We start from the raw sequence: 15,300 nt of genomic DNA, 5'->3' as shown, positions 1-15,300 counted from the left end.
CCCACAGGACAAATCGAGCGGCCAGACAGAGCCTGCTCCCAGTGCAGGATGCTCAGACACGCCAGGGGACCGCTGTCGCACACAGGGGGCTCACAGGGAGGGGACACACACAGGCTTCATACACAGGACACACACACACACACACACACACACACACAGGAAACAGGAGCAGGAGATATACAAAAAGACACACAAATACAAAAGATAATCAAAGGAGATACATGCAGAGATGCACAGACAAAAACACACACACAGACATAGAGGAGACAATCACAGGAGATACACACTGAAACACACAAATACAGGAAATACACACAGAGACAGGAGACAATCACAGGAGATACACACTGAAACACACAAATACAGGAGATGCACACCGAGACACACAGATACAGGAGACAATCACAGGAGATACACACTGAGACACACAGATACAGGAGACAATCACAGGAGATGCACACCGAGACACACAGATACAGGAGACAATCACAGGAGATACACACTGAGACACACAGATACAGGAGATACACACTGAGACACACAGATACAGGAGATACACACTGAGACACACAGATACAGGAGATACACACCGAGACACACAGATACAGGAGACAATCACAGGAGATGCACACTGAGACACACAAATACAGGAGATACACACTGAGACACACAGATACAGGAGATACATATCGAGACACACAGATACAGGAGACAATCACAGGAGATACACACCAAGACACACAGATACAGGAGACACACACCGAGACACACAGATACAGGAGACAATCACAGGAGACACACACCGAGACACACAGATACAGGAGACAATCACAGGAGATACACACTGAGACACACAGATACAGGAGACAATCACAGGAGATACACACTGAGACACACAGATACAGGAGATACATACCGAGACACACAGATACAGAAGACAATCACAGGAGATGCACACTGAGACACACAAATACAGGAGATACACACTGAGACACACAGATACAGGAGATACATGCCGAGACACACAGATACAGGAGACAATCACAGGAGATACACACTGAGACACACAGATACAGGAGACAATCAATATACTCCTTTCATTGTTTATACTATTTAAACTGCCCTCTTTGCTGTTTTACACCTTTCAAGAACACAGACATAGGGCAGAAAATAGCCACACGCGTGCACACACACATGCACGGGTGTATAACAAGCCTGCCTTTCGCGGGTAGGTATCATGTGCATGGTGACGGTCAGCAGCCCGGGCTCAATCCGCCACGCTAGACTGGCAGCATCACTAATATATGAGACGCATATAAGTAACATTACACACAGTAACATTACAGCAGGGTTGGCTACTCGCTCCACACCGGCAGCATCCTGTTGCAGGACCTCATCATTATATACTACCTAACGGGGGGGCCAGAGTCGGGTGATTATCGCTCGCTGAGCTGCCACTGGATACGGGGGCTTGCCCTCACCCCCTGACCACCACATCATGGTTCTTACCCACATCCTGCTCATGTCGCACAGGTCTGCTTTGTTCCTCATGGAGTCCTTTATTACCTGGACACAAACACAGACACAGCCGCTTTGCTTTCTTTCCGTCCAACTGCCGCTCCATTCGTTTCGTTTAGTGTGAAATGAGTGCGTGAACGAGGCGCGAGCCGGCCACACTCACGTTGGGATGCCCGTCCCGCAGCAGCTTGTGGAAGACGTGGCAGAACTTCCAGCAGAGCACGGCATTGCTGGACAGGGGCAGCCGGTTGACCGCGGCCCAGAAGGTGTGGGCGCCCTTTTCGTGGTGCGTGCCCAGAATGCACGGTGGGAGGGGGGGGTGCAGTCAAGGAGAAAGGGGGAGTGAGAAAGACAGCCAGAGAGAACTGGGAGCTCTACATCGACTCATAGACACACACGCACAACATGCGTGTCTGCGGTATCCTCCTCCGCTGTAGACGTAAAAAGGATATTCCTGGCATGTTTCTCCTTCACGGCAACCTCTTGCGTGTTGATGGCCTTATTGATGCTCACGGCCTGTTGAGGAAGAAGAGAGGAACTTGAGAGCAACTCTTAATGCGAGGGCCACGTTTGGATGTGCCTATGGTGTCCACAGGGGGGCGCTCTGTCACCAATACACTGTCTGTACAGTAACCTACAGCCTCTACTTTGTGATGGACACGCAATTCCCCAGTTACATCCCCCTCCCCCCTCCAATCGCCTGGTTAATTGGGCTTCCAATTACGGGATGGGGGATGCGGTCGATACAGCGTGCTGACAATTGCGTCAGGAACGAAACTAATGTTAACAAGATTGTACGTTCTGCTTGTCTTCTGTGGGGAAGGAGGCAACATGATGAGACAACTCCGAGTCTGGGGCTCAATATTCAGGAAAAACGGGAACCTTGGGACGCAACTAAATAAAGCTTTTCATGTTGTCAATGCAGCTGGCTCACATGCCCCATCCCCCTATCAGATTTCACTGAAGGTGATAAAAAGAGGCTTTAATGTGGCAGATGGAGATGGAGAGATGGGGGGGGGGTGAGGCCTTTGAGCTGTGGTATTGGGGAGGGTCACATCTCACGCTGGGGGTCCTGTGCTCTTTTGAGGGCGCATTTCCTCACGGCTGCTCAGGGCCCTGCCTGATGCTGACTCTGATGCTGACTCTGATGCTGACTCTGATGCTGACTCTGATGCTGACTCTGATGCTGACTCTGATGCTGACTCTGATGCTGACTCTGATGCTGACTCTGATGCCTCGACCTCTCCTCTCCTCCACGAGACATCAACTGGCATGCCACACAGGCGGCAGCCCACATCGATCTCTTCAGTATTGGAAGAGATCCCCCCACACCCAATGCACTCCATGTCATGTGTGGTAAATTTTGGGTCAGGGCAACAGATCAAGCAAGTACACTTCCATTCAAGGAGCAACAAAAGGAGGGGCTTTCCCCGAAAATAAGATGGGAACTGCAACTGCCCCGGTAGTCATTTAAGTTTGCAATTTTTATTACGGAATGAATCAGCAAGTTGAATTAATAAGGATGCTAAGTGCTTGCTATAAATTAATTCAGACATTCAAAATTTAGCTTTCGCTGTGTCTAATCTGGCCCTAATTCACACGTAATTTGGAGAACGCCCAGTAGCTAATACTATTTCCAATGATCCTTTGAACGAACGCTGCTATGTCCTGAAAAACAGAAAAGGCGTGTTACGCTATAAAGCACCTGCTTAGGGTGCACTCACTGTCATTAGGTATTGTGAGAAATTGTCCTTCCTGGTGTTTGTGGTTCAAAAGGTTAGGACTCAAGCTGGTGATCGGAAGGTTGCCAGTTCAAATCTTATGGCTAGCAGAGGGCCTTAATCCAGGAGCCTGACACTGCTCTCTGATCCTCACTTGTACATTGCTTTGAAAAAGTCTGCTAATAAAACCAATGTAATAAAACTGTTTGCAGGGTTTCAGCCAATATGCACTCAAATGCACTTGCTGAATCACATAATTTAGGCCAGGGGTGGGCAATCATATCCGCAAAGGGCCGCTGTGTTTGTGGCTTTTCACTGCAACTCCCTAATACTAATTAGAGGACTGAATGGCTGACAAGTCGTCACACCTGGGTTTGAACAGCTGACCTAAAGGTTATCCCAAAAACCTGCACACACACCAGCCCTTTGCGGATAAGATTTAAGCCTTGCCGTACCTATGCTATTAGCAATAAAAAGAGAAATTCTTCATATTCAGTTCAGTGGCATAGAAGGTAGAAGGACTGAAATTTAGGCACTCAACCATCCGCTATCAAAGCCTCACATCTGCTTACTCAAAACAGACATTTCAGTTGAATGCTCGAATTCAACTCTGGCATCCATATTAATACAACTCATTCAGTGAGAGACTGACACTTAACTTACGGACAAATAAAATAAACAGAAACAAAATTAAGCAATCACATATTAAGTTCTACAGCAAAAACATGAAAGCTACTATATTGCAAAGAAAAGGCTTGTAGGAAGATCATTACAGATATTAAATTTGTATAATATCTACACCAGCTAGCATATCATGGAGACCCCCCAGGAGGCACCCATAGTGTGTCACTTGTGCTCACAGTACCCCCACACACCATTCTTAGTCAATACACCAATAAGGGGGTGTGGTCAAGAAAAGCAAGAACCACCTGAACAAATTTAACAAAAATGAGAGGCGTTGTCAGGAGTGAACCAGACGACAGATGGTAGACTGACAACGTCTGCTGTCCATGGACCGTGCAGTGAGACATGCAGCAGACACTTAGTCTGGGTATGGCTTCTCCGTATGGAAGGGGTAGCGCTGGACCACTGGTGAAACAGACCAATACCCTGACAACTGGCGGGGAGGGGGGCGGCAGGATGCTCATTAAGGGAGATCAGCCACACTGATGAGAAGTGGTGCCGATCACACCTCTTAGTGATGGAAAAATCTATCTGTCCAACGGGACAAGGTCAGATAAGCCCACATCCTTCGGCAACATGAGTGCAGTTTCCAACATCCGTAACTTCAAGAAGGTCACAAAACCTTACAACTAATAGCCTGAATTTAATCCATTGACAAGAACTGTTGAATTATACATAAGCGATTGCCCTATCTGAATCCAAAATGACCACACACTGAAATCCACTTTTTCTTGCTTTGTTTGGTACTTTTACTACAACACCAAACTGTTTGGATAACAGTTTATGCATCAGAGTTTGGCTGGTAAGCTTTAGGTGGCTTTTATTCCTGACAATAATGCACCGATTGATTAAATTAATACCAGAAACCTTCCCCACTTGCAGGCAACAGAACTGGGGGGGACATGCCAATCGCTGAGGACATGAGGTAAAAAAAAAAATCCAAGAACATGAGGACATGAGGTAAAAAAAAAAAAAATCCAAGAACATGAGGACATGAGGTAAAATGAAAACAAAAAACTCATCTCCAGCACTACCCAATCCCGGTCTTCTTGCTGCTAGCCTGTCGCCGACCTTCCACACAATTCCACAAAACTTATAATTTGACCCGTTGTTATTGCAAAACTTGCACATGCAGCCCTATACATCCATCCATTTTCCAAACCGCTTATCCTATTGGGTCGCGGGGGGTCCGGAGCCTATCCCGGAAGCAATGGGCACGAGGCTGGGAACAACCCAGGATGGGGGGCCAGCCCATCACAGGGCACACTCACACACCATTCACTCTCACATGCATTCCTACGGGCAATTTAGCAAGTCCAATTAGCCTCAACATGTTTTTGGACTGTGGGGGGAAACCGGAGTACCCGGAGGAAACCCCACGACGACATGGGGAGAACATGCAAACTCCACACACATGTGACCCAGGCGGAGATTCGAACCCGGGTCCCAGAGGTGTGAGGCAACAGTGCTAACCACTGCACCACCATGCCGCCCCCGCAGCCCTATACATCATTTACAAAAGTCCTCCAGCTTCGAAGAGTCACCATTCTGTAAGAAACCATTATCTCAGAACCACTTAAACAGGTACCGGGACCATCTGTAGAATTACAGTGGCCGTGCCTGACACTTAACAGTTCTGTGAAAGGAACGCAAAATGGTTCGATGAGGCATAACTGCTGCCCATTCCAAAATCATAAAGTGTTTTAAACTTAATACACAGCCGCACCTGCCTTAATAAAAAGCGATTATGCTGTCCGATACAGGCACGTGGGCTCGTGCAAAGCGGGGAGGCTCGGGTGTCTCGCACGGTCAGTAAACGCACCTGGCTCCATTCCAGGTCCATTTCTCAAGCCAGACGAGAACACACCCAGTGATGCAGCATTTGATTGCTTCAGCCCTAAACTGAATTTCCTCACAAGTCATTTCCTGCAATTTATTACTCGAAAAAAGACAAGTTATTGAGTAACAGCTTGGCCAACAGGAGCACGCTCCTGGCGAGTCACCATTTTGTTACGCAAAACCGGAGCCCGGTTTCATGTAGGGCAACTTCCTCGTTTATCGATTAAACAAACAGCAGGGGTATTAATCTCCAAGAATCGCCGGCGTCTCACTTCTGGCCTTACAAATGCAGTAAAATAAAGGGCAGCCTGTGTAAGAGCGTGCTAACCTTAAAACGAGGAGAACACCCACAGGCGGGCTTCCGAAGGCTTTTCATGCAAGTCACTACACTCGGGCCCTAGTATTGCATCCCAGGGGAGTCGGCTGACCTCTTCCTATCCACACCTCTTATCTGCCGTACAGCTAAATTCCAGTATGGCCCTCCTTCAAGCTCGGGGAGGCTTAGGAAGCAGGGAGCAGATGCCACTGTAATCGTGATTAGGCTGTGAATTACAACCAACGGAGCCTCCTCGACCTGAATTATCACTCGTGACCTGCACAGAGGCATCCGATCGCTACAGGGTGCCACATCTGTCACGCATTAAAAAAAAAAATAATAGTAATAATAAAAAAAAAAAACAGGAAATGGCAAATGGTTTAACTGTAATGGCTGGAATGCATCATCTGGGTTATGATACAACAGGCAGGATGCAACGTGGATTCCCCTTCTAAGAACAAGCAAGAATGAGAGTACAAGATAAGGCAGCTAATGGACTAGAAAAACTAGGTGATGGCCGCTGGTCATTACAGGTGTACCTGTACTTAGGAGGGCTGAAGGAGTTAAGCAGCTTAGTCTCCAGCATTTTAAAGCCCTGCCCCGTGTGGAGTGAGTGGTGGTTGACTCCCTGCCCTGTGTCTGAATTGGTCTTTCTGAGCTCTCTCATGTAAACCATTACCTCACTGTTCTCTAGGGTGGCTCCAACAGGCAACAGAGACCAAAAATATCTGTCCGCTTCCTTTACGCATACAAGCACGCCCTTTAAAATGAAGAAAAAAAACACAAAGCGCTCTGTATTTTGGCACCCACTTTTATTTCCATAAACCTGAACTCCACTCCATCTTTAAGATCGTCACGCTGAAAAAAGCCCCTGTGAAGGGAGTCACTCCCACAACCCAAGTCCGTTTATTTCTATAATTTACTTGCGTCTGACTGAAATACCCGCTCCGACGGAACGTTCCCTCCTTGTTCTCCTGACGGGGACTGACCAGGACACTTGTACTTTTGGTTGGCCGGCCTCCACATGTGACAACTTAGGCATGCTATGCTGTAAGAATGCCACACTAAGAAAGTCAAGGTATCTAAACTTTCACACATATACTAGATGCATTTCAAATAGACAGATAATTCATGTACAAGGACTAATCTATCTCCTAAACTAAACAAATATGATAACTAAAACCCAAACAGTTTTGAGTTCTCAGGGTTACCAAAGCTCACTTTACCATCTAAAGATGCGTCATGCGGGGGGGGGCACCAAGTACCAGATTTCAGAACCCCCTCCGCCCCTGATAATTCCCGTTCTTCTCAGAATGCTAATGGCCCACTGCCTTTAATTTTAAGGGCATTAAAAGGTTAGGGTACAACACCCATGGGGCTCGGGCAAGGAAATAGACACAAACAACTACCATAAAAGGGTTATAAACAGGCCACCGGTCACTGGCGTCCAACTCGATGGCCTGTAAAAGCGGAGGGGGCCTAATTAAGATGCCTCCGGTTGGTTCCTAGTGAATAGGCTTCCTCTGCATCTGAAACACTTGCGGCACTGTGCACAGGGACGCCTCCCAAAGACAGGACAGGCATAGGAAGTGAAATCCACGTCCGTGCAAGTGCCTGACTTTCAAGCACATACCCAAGCAAACCCAACCGCCAGCGCTCCACCAGGAATTAAAAACGACTCACCACATTAAGACACACAAGGACTGCATACGAAAGAGGCCAGCATGAATAAGTAATGAGTTTCACTGGTGGATCTGCACCTGTCTCAAAGCCACACCATCAACTGGTCTCTCCATAGGCAGCATGAACCACTGGGCTGTGGCTGCAATAAGACATGTGCACACAAGCGATTAAAGACGCCGTGATTTACAAATACCGGGCAGAAGTACAGGGGAAATTATAGCATGTTCAGAGGGTTGAGTCAATTAACCACGAGAAAGTCACAGCACAAGTTCAGCACAGGAATAATTCAATGGACAATTTTGAAATTGCGGACAGACATTTCTTTATTGTTGACGTTTACTAGGGTCATGGTACGGAAGAAGCAATACATATTCACTACATTTTATTTACTGGATAGAAAAAATAGAAAGGATGGTACAATACATCATTCTGTGACCAATTGGATACAAATCAACTGTTTAGACAGTATGTAGGGTACATATAAGATGATCTTAATCCCTGCAAATCCCTGCATATTTATGGGTTGGATTATATTAATAAGGCATCTTCCAGCACTATGGGTACATACACAGTGCTTAACCAGCTCCAGGTGTAAAAACCAGTGTTTTTAAAGAATTCCAATGTGCTTCTCTTACTACACGTATTAGACAACCAATTCAAAATTGTTACAATGTATTTACACTGGTCAAGGTGATCTACTGAAACATATGAGCTGTCTTTCTATCGTCTCTTAACCACATTTAATCTGTAAGGCATACTTATTATATATATATATATATATATATATAAAACATTTGTTCAGCATGCCAAGAGTGTTAAATCATTCATTCTCAGTTATTCATTTATTATTCACAAGCTGTGACAAAACGTTAGAATAATCGTATTTTATATTCTCTGTGGGCTGAATGCATATTTCTTCTGGCAAAAGTTTCACAATGTATATTATCATAAAGCACCTCAATGTGACAAAAAAACACCGCAGATATACCTTGAGAATAACAGGACTCGGAACGTCTCTCTGAAATAGCTTTTTCTTCGCTAATTAAACGGCTCGCTCACGAGGTTTCATTTCATAACACATATTTGAGATTGAACTATAAAGAGATTTATGCGTCATTCTGCATCCAATACATCAGAGACCGTGCCATTTCACTAGATGGTATTCGAGCGTTTCCATACATCTTAATCGTCGCTTAGTGTATGACGCAGTCTTTCATACAGATGCCTGCTATGTTATCATTTCAACAAACATGAGAACTTTTTACGCTAAACAATCAAAGGTGGCATCATTTCGTGGGGACATGTCCTTCTCGGCTCGTATCCTGCTTTCACGGAGACCGAAACGTCACCGTTGCAGAAACACAGCCTGTACTATTAGATACCTTAAGTATTTGGCTACCGAATATCTACAGTTACTTCTAAAATAAACTGTTTATGAAAGCGACCCTGACAAGAAATGTCGCCAACCACAAAGCTAAATATCCCCATCAGGGAAGTATGTTATCATGACCAGGCACGCAAGGAGACAATCCCATCTCCACTCCGTCCATCATATCTCACGAATGCAAACATGCAGATCGCCAGATTAGGGGGAAAAGAGGACACATGAGTTTTCATGCCTGTTGCAAAAAAACTTCAAACTCCTACGTTAGGTGGAAGGCAAACACTATAAAACACTAAAGTCAACTGGAGAATCATTAATCGGTCGTAAAACTGTATTCGGTTACCTAATAACAAAGCCCGTGCTTCCGTTTCTTTAAATCGTAAAACGCAAGGATGTCATGGTCGAAAACAACAGCAGCCACGTCCTTCCCCACCGCCCGCAAGCACATTTTTTTCGGGGGGCACGATTCTGTTACATCAAACTAATATCCATCGATTCGTGATCGCTGCCCCTAAAGCCCGCTGCATCCTCTCCGCATGCACACCGACACATCAAGCTGCGCCCTTGAGATCGAGCAGACAACACATACACGCCATCCAAGACACCTTACCATTTTTCCAAGATCCATAGTTTCGCGAAAAATATATTAGGTAGAAGGTGAACTCCAAAAAACGTTATGGAAGAGTAACGAGCGATAAAAATTAAATAAGTCTGGTTTTTTTAAAGGAGGATGGGGGTTGGGGTGGGGGGTACCGGGAGCAGTGTTAGCTCAACATGTGTCCCGAATTGCCAAATAGGCAAGTCTTTTAGTTCAGTCCCCTCCTGCTGCCTCTTCCTCCGGCAATGCGCTACGGAGCCCCCAGCTAACGTTAACGGCAGTCGCTCACAGCATCCACGGCTGAAAAAGTGCAGCAAAACGGCCCACATACGCTATCCAGCGGGGCATAAAATCCGACACCTTCGCGCACTTGCACGACTTTTTCTCTCCCCAGAAATAATAAAAAAAAACACTCAGGAAGGAAAATGTTTTATTCCATGGCTCTGGTTTGCGCGGCTGCCCCTCTCCTGATGATTGTGATGATGATGTCGATGTCGATAATAACAATAATGATGAACTGAGCAAAGCAAGCATGCGAAAGCAATGTGCATGTCCACAAAGAAGAGCGCCTGCCGGAAACCTTAAGCTACAAGAGCACTGAACAATAAAAAGAAGAAACGTATTTAAATAACAAGAGCAAAACAGGGGGCGCACATCAGGAATTTAATTCAAACGGCACTGGGCAACTGGAGAAGGAGGGAAATGAGAAGGGGCGTTACGCTGCTCTTCACAGGGGGGTGAGGAAGGGAAGAAGGGGCGCCGGAAATCCCGGTGGGAGACCCTTTACTGCCATATTGACCCTCAGCGGCATACTGACTAGAACGATTGACAACGGTTCCCAAATAATTATTAAATACCCGACACATCATGGTGTACTTAATAAACGATACGGCACGCGCTAAAAAAATGTTTGATATGGTTATAAATTCCTGGACAGACGTGCCTTAGACCCTGTCATATGTATACATTAGAAGGTACCTATATTGGGGAAAAAATGCCTAACGCGTATTTTATTATTTCACGCTTCTTGGGTATAGGAACGAAGGACAGGTAAAGAAGGAATGTCAATTATTGACTGATTTAAACACATCGCGGCTTTACGAAAAACTTTCATTTCACCAAATGCGCACGCTGACTTCAGCAACGCAAAGCCGCGCACCGTTAATCACCGCCCGCAAGTGAACGGCAACCGCCAGGCACGCAACAAGTACTGTACAATTGTCTAAAGAACAGAAAGCGAAACTTTTATAAGAGATAATATTCCAGAAAGAGAATTTTAATACAAGTTAATAACTTAGAAATATATGGAAGTAGTTCTTTCCATCCTAACCACCAAAATCGTTTTCTTGATTCTGCCATACAGGCAAACATCGCCCTCTTTTGGTTACATTTAATGGAGCTGAAAGGACTCAAATAGCGATTCAATGGCTACTAACAGCAATGTTAGGTGTTACGTGTAAAATCAAAATGCGGAAATCATAATGTAGGCCTAAATATCACTGATCAAAAACCGATAGGTTTGAGACTATTTCAGCTTTGCTATAAATTTAACCAAATATGTAACTATCCACACTTAAAAATATGTCCACTCTACATAATAGTTATAAATTAATCTGGTTGACAGCAGTCTGGATTAGTATCTCTTCACTGCCACACTGCCACAATGACTTAGGAAACTTTGGTCTTCAACAAACAGTGTGAGTAACAAGCCCGGTAATAGCACATGAAGTTAGGAATCTGGGCTCCTCTCCATAACGAAGCAAGCAGATTACAGTGTGTGTGTGTGTGTGTGTGTGTTTTGGGTGGGGGATGGCTGTGTTGATGCTGCACCAGTGGTGACAAATTAAGGCCTTTCTCACCAGGATTCTGTTAACGACACAAAAATGACATAAAACACATGATGCAGCGTAAGGTCTTATGAGCCCTGTTTACTCTTAAAAAAAAAAAAACAGGACCGTACAAAATAGGCATGCAGTGAGGGGAGTCGTGAAACACTATGGCAGGGGTGCCCAACTCCAGTCCTGGGGGCCAGAGAACTGTGTAGCTTAGCTCTTTCCCTGTTCCACAACAAATGATTCAGCTCAAGAGCTGTGTAGTAATTAGCACAAGGAGTTGAATCAGGTGTGTTAAATGAGGGGAAACCCAAAAAGTTTACATTTATGGTAGAACAGGGAAAGAACTAAGCTACACAGGGCTCCGGCCCCCCAGGTCTGGAGTTGGGCACCCCTGCACTACAGGAACAATGACATTTTGGTCAGCCCTAATTCATGTGCATGTATAGCTTTGTGTATGTGTGTCAGGGTAACTGGAAGTCCTGTTCATCTTTTACGTGCTTGGTGGGCATCCAAAGTATTTGCCGCGTGATCGACATTCACACAATTAGTTTGCTGACAGTTCGGAGAAAGGAGCCCAGGGTGTTTTTGTTTTTTTGCTGTCTTACTGCTCTCGACAATCCTCAGTCATGAGGTATATGTAGACCATGGTGGTTGGGGGGGGGGAGGGGGGAGAGTACATGGGACTGCAAGCGATGATGGGGAGCGGGAGGGATTAGAGTATGCTCGTCTGGGCCTGCCCTTCTGGCTCTGTCAGTGCCCAGGGAATATCACCACACCCGCTACGATCACCCCACCACATTCCACAGCTGCCAGGACACTGATTACCCCAGCAGTGCAGTACGGGAGGCAGCGCTGAAGAATGGCAAACCCAGAAAGCGAGGGCCGTGACCCTTGGCCTGGAACGAGAGCCTGAGGCATGCTGCTGCGGGTGGGAGGGGGCGCTCGTTAGAGCATTATGACTCCATCCATCCATCCCCCATTTTGGGAGGAGCTGTAGGCTGTCCCAGCCCTTTACGTAATGCACAGGACACCACAACGGATGTTTGTGGAAGTTGGAGAAAGACAGACAGCGGCCTGCTACTTCCTGTCATAAAGGCCACGTCACGTTAGTCATTAAACAGTATCTACTAAACAGTACATTTTAAAGACTGTAGGGGGATCCTACATCCCTCAGGAATGTTCTGGAAGAAACAGCAAGCATTAAAGAACGTAACTAGGAAGTTAAGGGGGAAGGGGTGGGGAGGGAGGAGCGTTTCCTCCTGAGTGCAACACAAACACATCCCATAAGAACCACTGCATCTGAATGCCTGAATGGAATGACCTCACCTTTGGGGCAGAGCTAAACATGCTGCTTTGTGACTGGAGAGTGTCAAGTCCTCTCCATCAAAAAGAAAGAAAATAAATAAATAAATATATATATATATATGATTCTTTTGAGAAGTTTGAACTACTGTCTTTTTTCACTTGCCTCAATACCACAAGAGTCAAATGCAAACTAAATGCATTACACTCTGTAACAACAAGAACACTTTGTCATCACACATATACGTGCTAGTGAGGCAAGGAAATTTCTGGCTGATACCGATAGCCGATTATTCTGAAAACTGACACCAGTACCGATAACAACTGTTTGGGAGATTCTGATTAAATAAGTTTAAAGGGACACTGCTTATCCTACTGGGTCGAGGGGGGTCCAGAGCCTATCCCGGAAGCAATGGGCACGAGGCAGGGAACAATCCAGGATGCGGGATCAGCCCATCGCAGGGCACACTCACACACACATGCACTCCTACGGGCAATTTAGCAACTCCAATTAGCCTCAGCATGTTTTTGGACTGTGGGGGGAAACCGGAGTACCCGGAGGAAACCCAATGACGACATGGGGAGAACATGCAAACTCCACACACATATGACCTAGGCGGAGACTCGAACCCGGGTCCCAGAGGTGTGAGGCAACAGTGCTAACCACTGCACCACCATGCCGCCCCCATTTTATGACTCTATACATCTTATATATTTATAACATTTATATCAGTGAATGGTTGATTATCAAGCATGATAAACTACATCATTTTGCAGGTAATACATTTTGATTTTGCACTGTCTGCACTGATTTTTCTTTTGCTATCAAGGACTTGCATTACTGACAGACTAGTGTTATTCAACAGTACTGCAGCCTGCTTCACTGGAATGGATTTGTTTTTCAGAAACTCTTCATACTCTCGGGGTATGAAATCTCGCCCGGTGACCAATCAAATTTGTTGAGCTGAAACGTTTATTAATAGATCCTCCTCCTGAAATTTTAGCAGGGTAATGTTTGCAAAATGCATTTCTAATGTCATTTTCGCTAATGTTAAAATGATTCCACATAGCTGACGTTTTTTCTAACTGGTTAGTATGTGGGTGTGCAAAGCAATATGGGTCACCATTTCAAAGGAATTATCGTGGTAAATATCGGCTCGTTTTTAACCATCAGCCGACAGCCAGTTCCTGCTGTACCGGCTAATACTGATAGTTGGCTGACACAATCGGTGCATCTCTAATACGTACCATATTTTACTGGGTGTAATAAAAGTGGAAATGAATGGATCTCCTACAAGGTTGTTAAATACAAATGTAACTCACATAATTGCATATGGCTAGTTCTATGGTAACAGAATTACAATCAGAGGAAAATCTGGCTACAATTTGAAAAGAACTGACTGACATTGCTTGAAATACCATCAGTTCTCTGATGTTGTATCCCAAGTATCAAATTATACTGTATCATGGGTTACGCCCTTCTCCAAATGCATGACATTTTGGTAACGGAATTATCTCTGCTGTAGAATTACCCATATAATAAGCATGCATGCCACGTCCATCAAATAAGCAGCACCCTGGGTGATCTTAGCTAGTATGCTTCTGAGAGAATTCAGCTGCTGGTCATATCAGCAGTGCTTTGATTAGTGGGCCAAGTTCAATCGCAAGACAAACAACACATGACAAACAGCTTAGCAACGATACAAATTATCAAATTGCTATCAACAGCGGTAAATAGACAACAAATAGCTACAAAAAGATTCAGAGAGGAATATGAAATTCTGGCAATGCGAGTCTGATGAAAGGGCCATACACACTGACCCACATTCGGCATAGAGTCTGCTGTGCAGCCTGACCCAGTGACCTGCAAGTTATGTCTGTCTGCACAGGGCTGCCCCATTTCTGTGGGAGCAGGTAGAGGAAAAAATAAAAAATAAAGCAAAGATCCATGTTCCCTGACTGGAGGAGCAAGAAGGGCTTTGAGGGGGGTCTGAGGGCTTTTGGCAGTGCAGCTTAGCATTGTGCAATTTATCTGGCCTACTTTGTGCAGCGTCTTTCTGGTGATGCCTTCGCCCCAAGCTATCCTTAGAAGCCATGCCACAGATCTGCGTATGTAACACACCTACATGCTCATATGGTGCATCTGCAGCCACCTGACATCTTATGATTTATAATGCATATCCTCTTCAGAACGCTAAAACCAAGAAGGGAGACCACTTCCAATTTTGACCACTGCGCTCTCAGTCCCCCACCGTGACCCAAAACCCACATTCTGCAACGCTGTCATTATTGAGCCCCCCCCCCCCCCCCCCCACCCACCCATCACTCCCACCCTTCTAAAAGGCAGAGTACATTTCGGGAATCAAACGATGTCTCATGAACAACAGTGTTTACTGTTGTGCTGCACACCATTGACAAAA

At 45.5% G+C, this 15,300-nt stretch overlaps 1 protein-coding gene across 2 annotated transcripts in view; it reads right to left on the bottom strand.

Moving 5' to 3' along the window:
- hip1 (huntingtin interacting protein 1) overlaps positions 1-15,300 on the bottom strand; it is a 47,226-nt gene that overhangs the window by 27,756 nt on the left and 4,170 nt on the right. Inside the window, exons 1-4 of one of the 2 annotated variants that reach the window (XM_048983858.1) lie at positions 9,756-10,435; positions 1,971-2,034; positions 1,682-1,824; positions 1,510-1,566 (exon numbers count right to left, since the gene is read on the bottom strand). In XM_048983858.1, coding sequence (XP_048839815.1) covers positions 1,510-1,566; positions 1,682-1,824; positions 1,971-2,034; positions 9,756-9,773 — 282 coding nt within the window. In that variant the 5' untranslated portion in view covers positions 9,774-10,435. Of the gene's footprint in view, positions 1-1,509; positions 1,567-1,681; positions 1,825-1,970; positions 2,035-9,755; positions 10,436-15,300 lie in introns of those variants that run through there. The other variant, XM_048983857.1, reaches the window with a different exon arrangement.

The sequence above is a fragment of the Brienomyrus brachyistius genome, chromosome 18 (assembly GCF_023856365.1).
Source record: "Brienomyrus brachyistius isolate T26 chromosome 18, BBRACH_0.4, whole genome shotgun sequence".
Lineage (NCBI taxonomy): Eukaryota > Metazoa > Chordata > Actinopteri > Osteoglossiformes > Mormyridae > Brienomyrus > Brienomyrus brachyistius.
Note: the sequence above shows the minus strand (reverse complement) of the source record. Positions and strands in the feature narration are given on the sequence as shown.